The sequence below is a fragment of the Carlito syrichta genome, unplaced genomic scaffold (assembly GCF_000164805.1).
Source record: "Carlito syrichta isolate Samal-C Ts95f unplaced genomic scaffold, Tarsius_syrichta-2.0.1 Scaffold303265, whole genome shotgun sequence".
Classification (NCBI taxonomy): domain Eukaryota; kingdom Metazoa; phylum Chordata; class Mammalia; order Primates; family Tarsiidae; genus Carlito; species Carlito syrichta.
The window spans coordinates 280,365-298,048 of NW_007247361.1; the positions used below are offsets into that span (position 1 = coordinate 280,365).

The 17,684-nt window shown below is 39.1% G+C and overlaps 2 protein-coding genes across 4 annotated transcripts in view; both read right to left on the minus strand.

Moving 5' to 3' along the window:
* Positions 1-17,684, minus strand: part of PDE11A (phosphodiesterase 11A) — a 424,947-nt gene that overhangs the window by 237,579 nt on the left and 169,684 nt on the right. The gene's annotated exons all lie outside the window — the stretch shown is intronic.
* Positions 3,576-6,143, minus strand: LOC103260607 (microtubule-associated protein RP/EB family member 2-like). 2 transcript variants are annotated; one of them, XM_008058242.1, is made up of 2 exons: positions 5,905-5,994; positions 5,042-5,785 (listed from the first exon to the last, which is right to left on the minus strand). In XM_008058242.1, the coding sequence occupies exons 1-2, from the start codon at positions 5,992-5,994 to the stop codon at positions 5,042-5,044; spliced, it is 834 nt and encodes a 277-aa protein (XP_008056433.1). The 2 variants fall into 2 exon arrangements, with proteins under 2 accessions (XP_008056432.1, XP_008056433.1); XM_008058241.2 differs by having other exon boundaries at positions 3,576-6,143.

Sequence of the window (17,684 nt, forward strand, 5' to 3'; positions counted from 1 at the left end):
GATTAAAAGATACCTGGAAACAAATGAAAATGAAGAAACATCTTACCAAAACTTCTGGGATACCATGAAACAGTATTAAGAGAATAATTCCTATCTCTATGAACACACATGAAGAAAATGGAAAGATCACAAGTTAACAGCCTAAGGAAGTTAACATAACACAAGTTAACACATGTTAACACCTAAGGAAGCTGAAAAAGTAAGACCACCAAAACTCCAACTTCTGCAGAAGAATCCAGATCATCAAAATGAAAGACCAAATTCGGGACATAGAAGACAAAAAGATAATACAAAAAAATCAATGAAACCAAAAGTTGGTTCTTTGAAAGGATAAACAAGATTGATGGACTCCTAGCTAGACTGACCAAGAAAAAGAGAGAAAATCCCAAATAAATACAATCAGAAATGCAAAAGATCAAGTCACAACTGACCCTGAAGAAATTCAAAAGGTTATCAGAGACTACTATGTACAGTTGTATGGAAACAAACTTGAAAAGGAAATGGAGGACTTCCTGACATCACACAACCTACCCAAGTTGAAACAAGAAGAAATCGAGACCCTAAATAGACCAATAACAATCCCGGAAATTGACTATGTCATAAGAAAACCACCTACAAAAAAAAAAACCCACGACCAGATGACTTTTCAGCAGAATTCTACAAAACATACTGTAAGAGGTGATGAATTGTGTGAAAACTGTGTGAAGCTTTATATATTGTGTGATGAATTATGTGAAATGTAATGAAACTATAACCTCATATATTAAGTATGCTGAAACTGTGTGCTGTGACCTCTCCCCTAAAACTTAGTAATTCTTGGAAACCCTGGAAGAAACACCCTACTTGGGAGCACCAAGTGACTATGTTAGATAAGTTAACCAGCTTTCTCTGCTTCTGTAACCCCCGCTGGCAGTGTGTGAGTGTTGTGCGATAAGCCCCTTTCAAATTCTAGCGGGCTTTTCTCTGTTTGAATTGTGGCAGGCAAGACCCTTCTGGTGGGCTTTGTGTTGTTCGAATTTAAATTATAATGGCCTTGTGGATTAGGTGGGCTTTTGCATATTTAAGAAAGGCCCCTCTCGCAGTGTGGGGCCCTCGCCTAAAGACTTGTGAGTCTGGTGGGTGGCCCTGGCCAGTCGAACCTGGCTAATAAACCTCTCTCTTGGTAAATTGTGTGTCAATGCCGTGAATCAAACGCTTGGACTCCACATCAATACAAGGAGGAACTGATACCAATCCTACTGAAAGTATTCCAGGCAATTAAGAAAGATGGAACATACCTAAAAATAGTAAGAGCCATCTACGAGAAACTCACAGCCACATACTGCTAAACAGACAGCAAATAGAACCATTTCCCCTGAAACTGGAATAAGACAAGGATGCCCATTCTCAACTCTCCTTTCAACATAGTTTTGGAAGTCCTAGCTAGAGCAATCAGACAAGAGAAGGAGATCAGGGGTATCCAAATAGGAAAAGAGGAAGTCATGTTATCCCTTTTTTCAAACGACTTGATTCTATACCTTGAAAACCTTCTTGCACTGATAAAGGATTTTTGCCAAAGTCTCAGGATATAAAATCAACGTGCAAAAGACAGTTGCATTTCTATAAACCAACAATAAACAAACAGAAACCGAAATAAAAAGCACAATTCCATTCACAATAGCTGCAAAAAAAAAAAAAAAAGGAAATCCCTTGGCATCTTCTTAACCAGAGACATGAAAGATCTTTACACTGAAGCTACAAAACACTGCTCAAAGAAATCAAAGATAACACAAACAAATGGAAAAATATTCCATGCTCCTGGATTGGAAGAATCAACATTGTTAAGATATCCATCATACCCAAGGCAATCTATAGGTTTAACGCAATACCCATTAAATTACCAGCAGCATTCTTCTCAGACCTGGTAATGACAATACAAGAATTCATATGGAAACATAAATGACCACGAATAACCAAAACGATCCTCAGAAAAAAAAAAGTATCACACTCCCAGACTTTAAGCTTTATTATAAAGCTACAATAATCAAAACAGCCTGGTACTGGTACAAGATCAGGCATATAGACCAATAGAGTTTCCAGAAGCAAAACCCCAATTTCTCAACCAACTCATCTTTGACAAAGCCTCCACCACCAACCACTGGGGAAAGGCGATCTTATTCAGTAAATGGTGCTGGGAACTCAAGAACTCAAAAAACAACAGATACTGGACAGGATGTGGCAAAAAGGGAACACCTCTACACTGTTGGAGGGAGGGAGTGTAAACTAATACAACCTCTGTGTAAAACAGTGTGGTGATTCCTAAAAGATCTAAAAATCAATCTTCCATATGACCCTACAATCTCCCTTCTGGGAATATACCTAGAGATACTCAAATCACTCTATTTAAAAGATACCTGCACATATGTTTATTGCAGCACTGTTCACAATAGGAAAAACATGAAACCAACCATGCTGCCCATCAAAAGAGAACTGGATTAGAAAAAAAATGTGGTACATATAAATGATAAGAACCTTAGAAAATGCATGCATCTATACATGATAGATGATAGACAGCCATAAAGAAAGACAAAATTATGAATTTCACAGCAACTTGAATGGTCTTAGAGTTCTTGATGATGGCCATCCTGACTGGAGTTAGGTGGTATCTCAGTGTGACTTTAATTTGCATTTCTTTGATGACTAGTGAAGTTGAGCATTTTTTCATGTATCTGTTGGCTGCTCTTATGTCTTCTTTTGAGAAGTGTCTATACATATCTTTTGCCCACTTTGTTATGGGGCTGTTTGTTTTTTTCTTTTCGGCACATTTGAGTTCCTTATAGATCTTAGATGTTAGACCTATAGAGTCTATAATATTGAGTGATCTATTGCAGAAACAAAGAACTGAGTATCACATGCTCTCACTCATTATCAGACCTTGAACAATTATCATAATACTCTAAGAAAAGAATTGGCAGTAGTGGGAAACTGCCGGGGTTGCGGGGGAGGGAGGTGTGATTGTCAGTAGTGGGAATCTTCTGGGGGGAGGGGATACATAATCAACAAGGGTAAACGCATAATGAGCATTTGTATACCTAACCCTGAATTGCACCCCATGTCTTTAAAATTAAAAATTGAAAAAATACATGGCATATCCCCAAATGGAATATGATTCAACCACAAAAATGAAAGAAGGAATTAAGTACATGCTACAACATGAATGAATGATGAAAATTTGTTATGTGAAAGAAGTCAAACACAAAAGGCTATATAATATCATATGAAATGTCCAGAATAGGCAAATCCAGAGATAGAAAGTAGATTAGTAATTGATGAGGCCTAGGAGGAGGGAAAAGAAGGGAGTGATTGCTAATGGGTATAGAGTTTCTTTTTGGGGTGATGAAAATTTTGTGGATACAGAGGTATGGTTGTACAACATTGTGAACATACTAAAAATCACCAAATTGAATATTTTATTTATTTATTTTTGCTGCAAAAGATTTATTTTGGAAAGACTTTTTTTGGTGAAAAGCTTCAATGTTAGAATTTAGAATTTGTAGCTCATCAATTAATAAAGAAATTTCAGAGCTTTATGATATATAATCCAGAAATTTATTTTAACCTTTTCAGTTAAGTGGAAAGTGGGATGGGCACATTTGTTTCTTGTTTTTGTTGCACCTGCTAAGTCAAATAACAAGGGAAAGTAAACCTAAAGTTAGAAACCAAGTGAAATGAGTGATCCAAGAAAGGATACCATCTGTCAAAGGGAAAAATAAAAATAAAGAGAGGCAAAGATTTGGAAAGAGACTAAGAAAATGTGCAAATATTAGTTTAAAAAATAAGGAATGCTTTTAATTCATTAACGTTTCCTCTATTTATGAATTGCCATGGTTCAGCAAAGGTCAATGGCAAGGGGAGCCCTTGTGTTAAAGAGGGGAGATTCCTCATTCCAGAAGATACTAGGGGGTCATAGGTTTTCCTGTGCTGTTGTTCCAGTGTCAACACCAGACTGCAGAGCCATGATTCCCCCTTGGAATTACACTCCCATGAATAAGGTCTTCATTTCCAGCCTTCCAGCAAGTATGCAGGGTGATGCAGAAGCCTGGAGTTTGGAGCTCCACACCCTGAAGGTCCTTCAGTGGAAGTCTCCTAGCGTGAAGGACAGTTCTTGGGCTGAAACTCACACAAGATGGGAGAGGGACGAGACAGGAAGACCTGGACCTACCCAGACTCCCTCTGGACTGCAGAAAACTGATGACAACATCTTAGGGAGAGTTGCTGCCCACCAAAGAGGACCCTGAGAAAGAAAAATAGCATGAGAACCTGGGAGAGGGGCATACAGAGAAAGGGCAAAGTTGAGATGGTGTTTTCCTTGAGTGAATGTCTTTCAAAGCTAACAACATACTATGTGGGTGTCTAACATGCTGATGTATGAATACTGCCGGGCCCTGAAGTCCTAGCTTTGAATCCATTTTTTTCCCTTTAGTGTTGTGAGTACAGGGAGAAACTGACCCTATGTTTTTCCCCATGACAGAAGTCACTGTCATTATGGCTTTCATATCAAGTTTCCCTTTGCTCCAATTAATTATTTACCAATTTTTACGTTTAGAGGTTAGACTTGCCAACATCAAAGCACCACAAATGTGTGTGACATCTAGTGACACTGGGTTGAGAAATGCCAATATAAATACCATATATCAAATTACCATTGTTTCACACCAGGATAAAAAGGAGGGTGGTGGTAGTGGTGGTGGTGGGTTGAGGAAGAGTTGTTCTGGAAAGAAATGAAGAAGAGAGCAGAACCAATCTCAAGCAGCCAAGTGGTGAGAAGTTGGATGTATAAGACCCTATGATCTTTTGGGTAGGTGGCCAGGCGGCCGTCTGCTAACACATCTTGGCAGAGAAAATGGGAACCAAGTGCAGTGGCTGGCGTGCGCAATAGTGCGTTGATGGTAATGGCAGATTGGGAACAACTGGTTGCTGTTGAGTTTGAGGCCACACATATTCCAATTCTCCAGAAGAAACGTTCCCAGCACAATGGAAGTGTCAAGAGCTGCCAGGCAGGTCAGTACTCTTCCTGCAGTTGGGGCAGCTGTTCATGGGCTTGTTCCTCTGCTTCCGCCTCCTCTGTGTGGCCCTCGTGTTCTCCTGAAGCATAGAGCACTTCCATGAGTCGCTGCAGGAGGTCATCATTTTCCTGCCCATGTTGCTGGCAGAGGAGTTCGATCTCTCTCAGCTTCCCAAAGTAGAAATCCCTTTCCTTTTCCACGCCTTGAAGGGCAAGGCGTTTTAATGAATGTACCTGTTCATTAAGCTGTATGACCTGTGTTTCTAAATCTTTATCAGATTTGGATGCTGAGCTGCTGGAGGAAGCCCTTTTGGCTGATGAGGGAGAAGCTGTGGATCCTGGTTTAGATGCTGGACTTGACTTAGCTGTGCCTGCTGTGGGGGAGTTTGCACGGTGAGACTTTTTTGGCAGGTTGAAGATCTGTTCACCAGGGTCAGGGGGAGGAATTGCATCTTGCCCTTGTCGTGCCTCTACCGGGTCATACTCCTTCCCGTCGTAGTTAACATCATAGAATTTCTTAAACCACTGAATAAAATCCAGGTTGTCCTGGAAACGTTCTTTCACTAGCTTCTCCACCAGAATTACCTTATCAATGTTCATTCGTTTAAATGATGCTTGCAGAAGTTTAAACTTGTGAATATATTCATGTTCCAACTTTGCTTGAAATTTTACTTTCTTCAAACAAACACAGCCTGGAAAGAGCATGTCCACGAACTGGCAATAGGCCGCTCCTGAACAAAGCTGTTGCACTTTTGTGTACTTTAAAGATACTATATCATTAACCCAGGCAATGATGTCATGTCTGCTCATAGTCTCTTGGGTTATGGAGGTAGAATACACATTGACTGCCATTCCCCAACTGTAGGAACGCTCCCCGTGCACTGTGTGCTTCCGGAAAGGAATGATGGTCCCGTTATTATCCTGGATGATGTCGTTGTTGTTCTCACCATTAGGGGACAGGGTTTGGGTCCGCCCAGGCATTGGCGCACTCCCGTGAGAGGGGACAAACCGCTGTGGGCTGGCTGGTGAGGAAAGTGGCTGCGTTGTCTTCCCACTCGCTTGCCTGCTCCGCTCACGGACCGTGCCTGCTGCCCACTCGCCCGCTCTTGAATATTTTAAAAGGTTGATTTTGCCGGGCTTGGTGGCTCAGCCTGTAATCCCGCGCCTTTGGGAGGTTGAGGTGAGTGGATTGCCTGAGCCCGCGGGTTCGAGACCCGCCTGGGCAGCGAGACCTCATCTCTACAATAAATCAAAAAATCAGCCGGGCGTGGTAGCGCACGCCTGTCATTCCGGCTACTCGGAAGGCTGAGGGGGAAGGATCGCCGGAGCCCAGCAGGTCGAGGCTGCGGTGGCCGGGAGTGGCCACAGCACTCCAGTCTGGGCGACAGAGTGAGACTCCAACTCAAAAAAAAAAAAAAAAAAAAAGGTTGATTTTCTGGTATGTGAATTATATCTCAAGAATACAGTTTTAAAGATAAGAACAATTAGTACAAAGATGATAATTAAACTGCCAAGTAAGAATAACAAAAACTGTTTTGGATGGTTAAGTAAATCAAGTGATATTTATTCAGCAGCCCACTAAGTGCTGTGCCACGGATATGTCCCATTCATAGCTCACTCTAGTAGAACCCGTATGAGGAAGCACAGCTGACTGACCACCTCTCTCTCCCAACTGTTGGATCCAACCTTCCCCCAGAATGAGGGTGGTGAGGATAGGGACAGGGCCATTCCTATGCGTGCAAGAGTCCTACAATTGGCAAATTGTGATCAGGGGTTCTCAAGGGCTGAACAGAGATTTTTTTCCGAATCACACTGTAATCTAAGACTCTTCCTACTCACTCCGAACTTTTCTCTCTTCTTCCACAGAGCATTATGGTCAGCCTCTTCCCAACCGCTCTTGCTGCTGTCTTCTTTATCCTTCATTGTCATTTCCCTCTAATAATCTCCTGCTCATCTACTATTGACGTAAGCTCCTTGCAGAACAGGAATCCATTCACTAAGGTATATTTAAGAATGACTACTGTACAAGACTCGAAGAATGCGTCTAAAAGGGCTTTGTGAGACTGAATGTGTCAGCTCTATAGTAAAAAGAGTGTGGGGACACTTTTACTCCACGTGTCCCCAGGATTCCAAAATCAGATTATGTAACATATTGTATTCACTTGTATACAATGTATACAAAACGTACACCAACAAACCACTCTCCAAGGTGCCTAATTTGAAGGACAATACGTTTTCAAGTGAAGTAGTTCCTGAAATGGTTGGGAAGAATCAGTTTCACACAATCACCATATTAAAAAATAACTGACTAAGGCCGCCAACACTGCATGGGTAAGTCAGATGAGGGTGATAAGTCTAAAGCAGTGTTTTTCAAGCTGTGGGTCATGACAAAGTAATGAATCATAAAATCAATTTTGTGGGTCAGGAGAGAAACTTCTTTTGGTTTTGTTTTTAAAAAAATAAGTCAGAATATACATACATAGTAAAGCAAGTATAGTTTCATAAAATTTTTGTCTGAGATACATGTGTGTACATCTGTGTGTACATGTAACACATAAATTGTGTGTTAATTTATATACATTAACTAGGTCTCAATATTTTTGTTGTGGGTTGCATTAAAAAAAGGTTTGGAAGTCCTCATCTAATGGATACACAATGAAGTTGGAATAGTATAATTCACATAAAGACATTTAGCAACATTCTCCAAACTAGGAACAGAATTTTGATTCCCAGAAACCTTGCCAGGGTTGCATGTTTTTGAGTGATAATGTCCAAAAGGGGTGAGTCACATTAGATTTTCTGGAGCGTGACTGCTCCTCCAGCCCAGAATCATATTCATAATCTGGCTAGGTACTAGAGATCACCACATTTGGGCCAGGTACATCTCAAAGTTATACATTATGCAATATGATTGCAGGGTACAGTCACAGAACACTCAGGAATAAATAAAATCCTCACTCATCATCCTTTGTCTCTCCAGGCTAATATAGTCTATTCCAAGTTTATTCCTGCATGCCATTGCTGCTGGCCAGGAACAAAGGATGATTTCTAGACATCTCTGGGAGTCTTACTAACAGACTCTTGGAACAAGTATAGAGCTCATTCTGTAGTCTTATCTCATTAGGACCACATCTCATGGAAGTCAATTCTCCTTAAATGAATGGCAGAATTTGGGCCATGGGGCCTGGAAGCCTAAAAGAAGAGTTATAGAGAAGTCAAAAATAGTTGTAATTTGTTTGCAAAACTAGATTTCACACAGAATTTTAAAGGAAAAAAAAAATAAAGATCAATAGGCATTGAAACGCAAGTTCCACTGCTCTCACCTAAAAATGCAAAGCAGAAAACCAGTGCTGAGAAAAATCACAGGGCTGTCCAATCTTAAAATTGAAAAGCACCCTAAGCTCTCTTAGGTGCTTCTCAAAGTCGAGGCATATGTAGTCTTAGGGGTAGACATATATAAATGAATGGGTAGGCCGGACTCGGTGGATCAGCCTGTAATCCCGCGCTTTGGGAGGCCGAGGTGAGTGGATTGCCTGAGCCCGTGGGTTTGAGACCCACCTGGGCAACTTGGCGAGACCTCATCTCTACAATAAATTAAAAAAATTAGCCGGGCATGGTAGTGCGCACCTGTCGTTTCAGCTACTTGGAAGGCTGAGGCAGAAGGATCGCCGGAGCCCAGCAGGTCGAGGCTGCGGTAGCCGGGAGCGGCCACTGCACTCCAGTCTGGGCGACTGAGTGAGACTCCAACTCAAAAATAAATAAATAAATAAATAAATAGGTAGAAAAGCCACAGGAAAACAAGGTGGTGCTAGGGTCATAGTATTTCACTGAATCTATGATATCATTGATTGTGAGATGTGTTGTTATTTTTAAACCATTAAAAGAAAAAAATGCTGCTATGAGGCAATGTGCTCTTACCAATTTAAATATTTTAATCTTATTTTAAAAGTTTTTAAAAATTAGACATAAATTCTATCATATACCATTCTTGAAGAACATTTAAGACTATACAAGTTGATTATACATAAGGGGAAAATTTTAAGCAAAGTAAATTGGTTAAAACATTTCTAAAATTCTTCAAATTCAGAATATTACTCTTCTGAATAATTTCTCAATTCAGTCATCGATGTTCACAGATATTCTCTTAGTCAAAAGGATATTGAGAATTCAGTATTTCTTAAAAGAGTACTTTGCTATCATTTTCAGAACTTCCTTCCAAGCTGCTGACACTCTCTAGCAAGTTGCAATGCTGGCATTCTATTGAACTTAGTAGGAGATGCTACTGGGATTTTTTTTAGTTAAAATCAAACTCATAGTCCTCTTTCAAGTGGTCTTTTCTTAGTTTGTTGGCAGAAATTTTAAGGGGTTGCTATTATCCATTCATGCCATTAGAAATTCTCGAACTGTGCAGATACATGTCTACACCAACAGCTAACATAATTTGGAAAGTTACATAGGGCCCCTGGTCATCTGTTTCATATGGCTGTACATAATTCATTCTTCAGCTCGGCTGTCATTCATTCCTTCTATGGTGTGTGTATGTGTCTGTGTGTGCAAGTGAATATACACACATAAGATAACATCATTGAGTATAAGCTTATTCTCATATGTGATTGGGTTCAAACTTATACACAATAGTGCACTCATCTTCTGTTTCTGCATAGCAAATTACTACAAATTAGCATCTTAAAACAACACCCATTTACTATCTCAAAGTTCTGGAAGTCAGAAGTTCCTCATGGCATGGTTGGATTTGCTGCTCAGGATCTTACAAGACCAAAGTTAAGGTGTTGATAGGACTGCATTCCTTTCTGGAGGCTCTGGGGAAGAAGCAAGCTCACTCGGATTGTGAGCAGAATTCAATCCTTTGCAGTTATAGGACAGAGGTCCTGGTTTCCTTGATATGTGGCCCTGTCTCTTTAAGCCAGCAACACATGTTGAATTCTGCTCATCCATAAAATCTCTCTGACTTTTCCCTTCTGTTGTCTCTCTCTGACTTTGTTTTCTTTCCTCAGCTGGGAAAAAACTCTGTTTTTAAAGGCTCCTGCAATTACATTGAACCTATCAAGATAATTCACAATAATCTCCCAATTTTAACATCAATTGATGAGTAACCTTAATTACCTCTGCAAAGTCTCTTTGGCCATGTAATTTGACACAAATATATGACAACAAAGGGTGAAGATCTTGGGGGCCAAAATTCTGTCTACCATATTTACTTTGATTTTATTGTTTAAAATTAAATACGGTATCAAGTTTTGACCATTTGACATTATGCATAGCATCATGTTGAAATATTGTACATTGTATATATATATATTCTTAATGTTTAACTATTCTGGTACCCTTGGCATTGACAGACATGTCAATGGATAATTTTCTCAGCATTTCCTCTTTGACTAAATTCATAATTTTCCTTTTCCTCAATTGAAGCACTTGTCACTGGAAGTTATGCAGTTTCCAGTCAGTTGGAAGTTTTTCACAAATTGATAGTCCATACCTTAATAAATATCCTTCACTATGCATAGTCTTGGTTATGCCAGTCTCTTATTGTTTTGAAATCTCTTTCATTTATTGTGAGAGCACTGGCAATTTCTCCTGCCTTCAGTTGCTGGACTGGAGAAGTGTTAGGTAACCCTTTTGTATGTATTTCTGTAATAAAACAGCACCACTTTATCTTCATAAGTTTCTTCCTTGGTTGTTGTTTTGCAAGAACATAGAGATCAGGCCAATTTTCCAACAATAAATACCTTCATCACTAATATCACATTTACACTCCACTTCTTACTTCCATGTTTTTCTGCAAACCAGTAACTTTTCACTGAAATGCCAACTATAGTGTAATCTTGTTGGAGATATATTAACCAGAATATATTAACCAATCTATGTGGTACCAACAACGTACAATACACAATGAAATGACTATACAAACAACTGTGACCGAGTTTGCACATGCACAGACAACAGCTATGTCACAACTGCCTCTAGGACATTAGTGGTAATAAGACATCATCCCAACTTCCAACATGTTCAATGTGAGAAAAACAATGCCTTCAACTCATTCATTTACTAAATATTTATTGAACAACTACTATGTGCCCAACATTGTGCTCTTTCAGCAACTCTGGTAAGTTTTCCTGTTAATCCACTCAAAAATAATAAATATAATGGCTAAGGGATCAGTGCCAGGGCCAGGCTAACTGGGTTTCAAATATTTTAAAGCCTCTGTCATTTATAAACCCTAGACACATTTCTTAACGCTTATCTGTAATAAGGGAATAAATGAGATAATTCATGTATAGTACTTAACACAGCACTTGGCACATAGTAAAAACTCAAAAATCATGTCAGATGGCTATTATTATTAACTGAACTTAAGAGTTGACGTTTTCCTTTCTGTTTGCTCATAAAGCAAATGCCTGGATATCCCCAGCTAGTAAAAAGGTATTAATTTTGGAAATGATATCTCTATCAGTTCTAATTCTTTAATGTTCTAAAATATACCAGATTATCTCATGCCGCCACAAGTGTACTGACTCTCTAAATAAAAACTAGGAAGCAATCAATACTAATGACTAGGGAACTCTGAGACAGTAATACCGTGTTTGAAAAAGAAAGTCTTCTTTTAACACATATTATTTATTTTAAATATGTGGGGTACAATTCAGTATTAGATATACAAATGTTCATTACACAGGTACCCTTGTTGATGAAGTATGCCCCTCCTCCCCTGGCAGTTTCCCATTACTCCCAAGCCCTCTTTTTTGTTTTCAATATTTTCAAATTTTATTTACACATATTTGCCAATTTTTATTAAGGTTATTCTCCTAAGTTATGTTTTTTTATTGCTATGGTGAATGTGATTTTCTCCATTTTAATTTTTTTATTTTAAAGATGTGGGGTGCAATTCAGGATTAGGTACCCTTGTTGATGAGGTGTGCCCCTCCTTCCCCTGGCCAAGTTCCCTCAACTGGCAATCCAACCCCCCCAACAGTTTCCCAACACTACTATTAATCCCTTTCTTAAAGTATTATGATAGTTGTTGTAAAGGTCCACTTATGAGTGAACATGAGATACTCAGTTCTTTGTTTTCTGTGATAGATCACTCAGTATTATACCCACTAAGTCCATTCAAGTTGCTGCGAAGCTCATAATTCTGTCCTTCTTTATGGCTGTGCAATATTTCATTGTGTAGATATATCACATTTTAAAAAATCCAGTCCTTTTTTGATGGGCAGCACGGTTAGTTCCATGTTTTTGCTGTTGCAAATAATGCTGCAATAAACATGCGTGCGCAGGTATCTTTTTCACAGAGTGATTTGAGTTTCTTCGAGTATATTCACAGTAGGAGGATTGCAGGGTCATATGTAAAAAAGGTTGATTTTTAGATCTTTTAAGAATCTCCAAACTGTTTTCTACAGAGGCTGTACTAGTTTACACTCCCACCAAGAGTGTAGAGGTATTTCCTTTTTGCCGCATCCTCTCCATCATCTGTTGCTTTCTGAGTTATTGATGTTGGCCATCCTGACTGGAGTTAGGTGGTATCTAGGTGTGGTTTTAATTTGCATTTCTTTGGTGACTAGTGAGGCTGAGTATTTTTTCACGTATCTGTTGGCTGCTCTTATGTCTTCTTTTGAGAAGTGTCTATTCATACTTTTGCCCACTTTGTAATGAGGCTGTTTGTTAAAAGGCTACAATTTCAGGCCACTCAAGCACACTTTCCTCCATTTCCACTGTGCATTTCTCTCCTGTGTGCACTTGGATATCTATAAGTTAAAACATCCATGTAAACTAACTCATGCCATGTACTTTCTTCAAAGAGTTGGAGCCCTTTGCTTAGACTTCTTGCAGGGACTAGGGTGAGGTGACTGAGGAATTTGCTTTAGATGCAGCATTTAAGGAGCACCAATAAACACAGATATCAAGATAAATAATATTTCAGTGCAATATTTAAAATATAAGTTAATGTAAAAAATTCTATAATAAACAAAATATCCAAAAGTTTTTTTTATAATCAATATTTTTTATTTTGATATTGTGGGGTACAGTTAAGGCTTAGGTATACAAATATGCTTTGTTCAGGCACCCTTGTTGATAAGAGGTGTCTCCCCATCCCCAGATAGATATTGACTACCGTTAATCCCATCTCCCTTCCCCTTCCCCCCCATAGTTTCCCACCACCATCAGTCCTTTTCTTATAGTATTATGTTGGATGTTCAAGGTGCACTATATGAGTGAGAACATGTAATACTCAGATCTTTGTTTCTGTGAGAGATCACTCAGTATTATAGACTCTAGTTCCATCCAGGTTGCTGCGAAATTCATGATTGTGTTCTTTTTTATGGCTGTATAGTATTCCATCGTGTATATGTACCACATTTTTAAATCCAGTCCTCTTTTGATGGACAGCATGGTTGCTTCTAGGTTTTTGCTATTGTGAACAATGCTGCGATGAATATATGTGTGCAGGTATCTTTTTGATAGAGTGATTTGAGTTCTTCAGGGTATATTCCCAGTAGGGGGATTGCGGGTCATATGGGAGGTCAATATTTAGAGCTTTTAGGAATCACCACACTGTTTTCCACAGAGGTTGCATTAGTTTGCACTCCCACCAACAGTGTAGAAGTGTTCCCTTTTCGCCACACCCTATCCAGCAACTGTTATTTTTTGAGTTATTGATAATTGCCATTCTGATTGGAGTTAGGTGGTATCTCAGTGTGGTTTTGATTTGCATCTCTCTGATGATTAGTGAGGCTGAACATTTCTTCATGTGTCTGTTGGCTGCTCGGATGTCTTCCTTTGAGAAGTGTCTGTTCATATCTTTTGCCCACTTTATGATGGGGTTGTTTGTTTTTTTCTTTTCAGCACATTTGAGTTCCTTGTACATCCAAGATGTTAAGCTTTTGTCAGACCTGGAGTTGGCAAATACTTTTCCCCAGTCTGTAGGCTGTCTCCCTGCTCTCTTGATGGTTTCTCTGGCTTTGCAGAAGCTTGTCAGTTTAATGAGGTCCCACTTGTCTATCTTATCTCTTATGGCCTGTGGGTTTCGGGTTTTGTTCAGGAATTGGATGCCAGTTCCAATTTCCATAAGAGTATGTCCTGCATTTTCTAAGGTTCTTTTTTTTTTTTGAGTTGGAGTCTCACTCTGTTGCCCAGACTGGAGTGCAGTGGCCACTCCTGGCCACCGCAGCCTTGGCCTGCTGGGCTCGTGATCCTTCCGCCTCAGCCTTCCGAGTAACTGGAATTACAGGCATGCGCTACCATGCCCGGCTGATTTTTTTATTTATTGTAGAGATGAGGTCTCGCTGCCGAGGCGGGTCTCAAACCCACGGGCTCAGGCAATCCACTCACCTCAACCTCCCAAAGGCGTAGGATTACAGGCTGAGCCACCGAGCCTGGCTCTAAGGTTCTTATGGTTTGAGGTTTTACATTTAGGTCTCTAAACCATTTCGAGTTAATTTTGGTGTATGGGGATAGATAGGGGTCTTGTTTGAGTCTTCTGCATATGGTCAGCCAGTTTTCCCAGCACCATTTACTGAATAGGTTCTCCTCTCCCCAGTGGTAGGTGGTGGAGGTTTGTCAAAGATGAGTTGGTTGAGAAATTGAGGTTTTGCTTCTGGAATCTCAATTCTATTCCATTGGTCTATATGCCTACTCCTGTACCAATACCAAGCTGTTTTGATTATTGTAGCTTAATAGTAAAAGTTTGAAGTCTAGTAATGTGATACCACCTGCTTTGTTTTTTTGCTGAGGATTGTTCTGGCTATTCTTTGTTTTTCCATATGAATTCCTGTGTTGTTTTTTTCTAGGTCTGAGAAGAATGTTACTGGTAATTTGATGGGTATTGCATTAAATCTGTAGATTGACTTAGGTAGGATAGACATCTTCACAATGTTGATTCTTCCTATCCATGAGCACGGAATATTTTTCAACTTGTTTGTGTCATCTTTGATTTCTTTGAGCAGTGTTTTGTAGTTTTCATTGTAAAGGTCTTTCATGTTTCTGGTTAGGAAGATGCCAAGGCATTTCATTTTTTTTTTGTAGCTATTGTGAATGGGATTGTGCTTTTTATTTGGGTTTCTGTTTGTTTATTATTGGTGTAAAGAAATATGATTGTCTTCTGCGCATTTATTTTATATCCTGAGACTTTGCCAAAGTCCTTTATCAGTGTAAGAGATTTTTGATAGATTCTCTTGGGTTTTCAAGGTACACAATCATGTTATCTGCAAAGAGAGATAAGTTGACTTCCTCTTTTCCTATTTGGATACCTGACTGCCTTCTCTTCTCTGATTGCTCTAGCTAGGACTTCCAATACTATATTGAACAGGAGGGGTGAGAGTGGGCATCCCTTGTCTTGTTCCAGTTTTCAGGGGAAATAGTTCCAATTTTTGTCCATTTAGGAGTATGCTGGCTGTGGGTTTCTCCTAGATGGCTTTTACTATTTTGAGGTATGTTTCCAGTATGCCTAGATGTTCGAGGGTTTTTATCAAGAAGGGGTGCTGGATTTTATCAAAAGCTTTTTCTGTATCTAATGATATAATAATGTGGTTATTGTTTTGATATCTGTTGATATATTTAATTACATTTATGGTTTTACAAATGTTGAACCAGCCTTGCATTCCAGGGATGAAGACTACTTGGTCATGATGGATGATTTTTGAGATGTGTTGTTGAATCCAGTTTGCTAGGATCTTGTTGAGAATTTTAGCATCTATGTTCATCAAAGATGTTGACCTGTAGTTCTCTTTTTTTGTTGGGTCTTTACCTGACTTGGGTATCAATGTGATGTTAGCTTTGTAAAATGATTTGGGGAGAGTTCCATCTTTCTCAATCGCCTGGAATACCTTCAGTAGAATTGGTATCAGCTCCTCTTTAAATGTTTTTTAGAATTCTGCTGGAAAGTCATCTGGTCCAGGGCTTTTTGGGGGGAGGGATGTAGTTTTCTTATGATATAGTCAATTTCCTTTGTTGTTATTGGTCTATTTAGGGTCTCAATTTCTTCTTGTTTCAACCTAGGCAGGTTGTGTGATAACAGAAAGTCCTCCATTTCCTTAAGGTTTTCAAGTTTTTTTCATACAAGTGTACATAGTAGTCTCTAATGATCTTTTGTATTTCTTCAGGGTCAGATGTGCCCTCATCTTTTGTGTTTCTCATTGTGTTTATTTGGGCTTTTTCTCTCTTTTTCTTGGTCAGTCTAGTTAGGGGACCATCGATCTTGTTTATCCTTTTGAAGAACCTGCTTTTTGTTTCATTGATTGTTTTGTATTATCTTTTTGTCTTCTATGTCCTGGATTTGGGCTTTTATTTTGGTGATCTGGATTCTTCTGTGGAAAATAGGGTTTTTATGGTCTTGCTTTTCCAGCTTCCTTAAGTGACTTGTTAGGCTGTTAATTTGTGATCCTTCCATTTTCTTCATGTGCATTTGTAGGGATATAAATTCCCCTCTTACTACAGTTTTCATGGCGTCCCAGAGATTTTGGTAAGAAGTTTCTTCATTTTCATTTGTTTCCAGGTATCTTTTAATCTGTTTTGATTTCATCATTGACACAGGAGTTGTTTAGTATCATGCTGTTTAGTGTCCATGTCTTTGTGGGTTTTGGGGTGAACTTGTTGGTGTTAATGTTTATCTTTATTCCACTGTGGTATGAGAAAGTGCATTGTAAAATTTCACTTCTTTTACATTTGCTTATGCTTGATTTATGGCCAATATGTGGTTGATCTTAGAGTACATTCCATGCAGTGATGAGTAGAATATTTATTCTGTGGTCTTTGGATGGAGGGTTCTGTAGGGGATATCAATTAAGTCCATTTAATCAAGAGTCACATTGAGGTTTCGGATCTCATTGCTGATTTTTTGTCCTGATGATCTGTCTAGGATTGTGAGCGGGGTATTGCAGTCCCCAGCTATGATGGTATTGGAGTCAATATCTTTTTTTAGTTTACCTAGAAGCTACTTTATGAAAGCTGGTGCTCCTATGTTGGGTGCATATATGTTTAGGATGGATATTTCTTGTTGATGGATTTAACCTTTTATCATTATGTAGTGGTTTTCTGTACCTTTTTAAATTTTTGATACCTTAAAGGGTATTTTGTCTGAGATTAAGATTGCGATTCCTCCTTTCTTTTGTGTTCTGTTTGGCTAAAAGTATGTTTCCCATCCCCCTACTTTGAGTCTTTGAGTGACCTTTCTAGTGAGGTGAGTCTTTGAAGGCAATAAATTGTTGCCTGGTGGTATTTTATCCATTTTGCCATTCTATGTCTTTTCAGTCACATTCAAGCTAATTATTGAAATGTGAGAGTTGATCCCTATCATAATGTTCTTACAGAGTTGTTGTTGTTCTTCCTGTTTGTGTGTTGTCTTTATTTTGGTTTTAGAGTTGGTTCATGTGTGTTTTTAATCTTTTGCTTGTACTCTTGTGAAGAATGTTGTTATTCTTTTTTCCTTTTCTGCTGTGTTCAATACTTTCTTAAGTGCTCCTTGTAGAGTTGGTCTGGTGGCAGCGTAGATTCTTAGGGATTGGATATCTGGGAAAGATTTCAATTCCCCCTCACTGATGAAGCTTAGTTTGACTGGGTAGGCTATTCTTGGTTGAAATTGTTTATCTTTTAGAACTTTAAAGATAGGGCTCCAAGCTCTCCT

What these genes read in the sequence shown, in the direction of transcription:
- LOC103260607 (XM_008058241.2), bottom strand. Translation starts at nt 6,025, where the DNA reads ATGCCTGGGCGGACCCAAACCCTGTCCCCTAATGGTGAGAACAACAAC.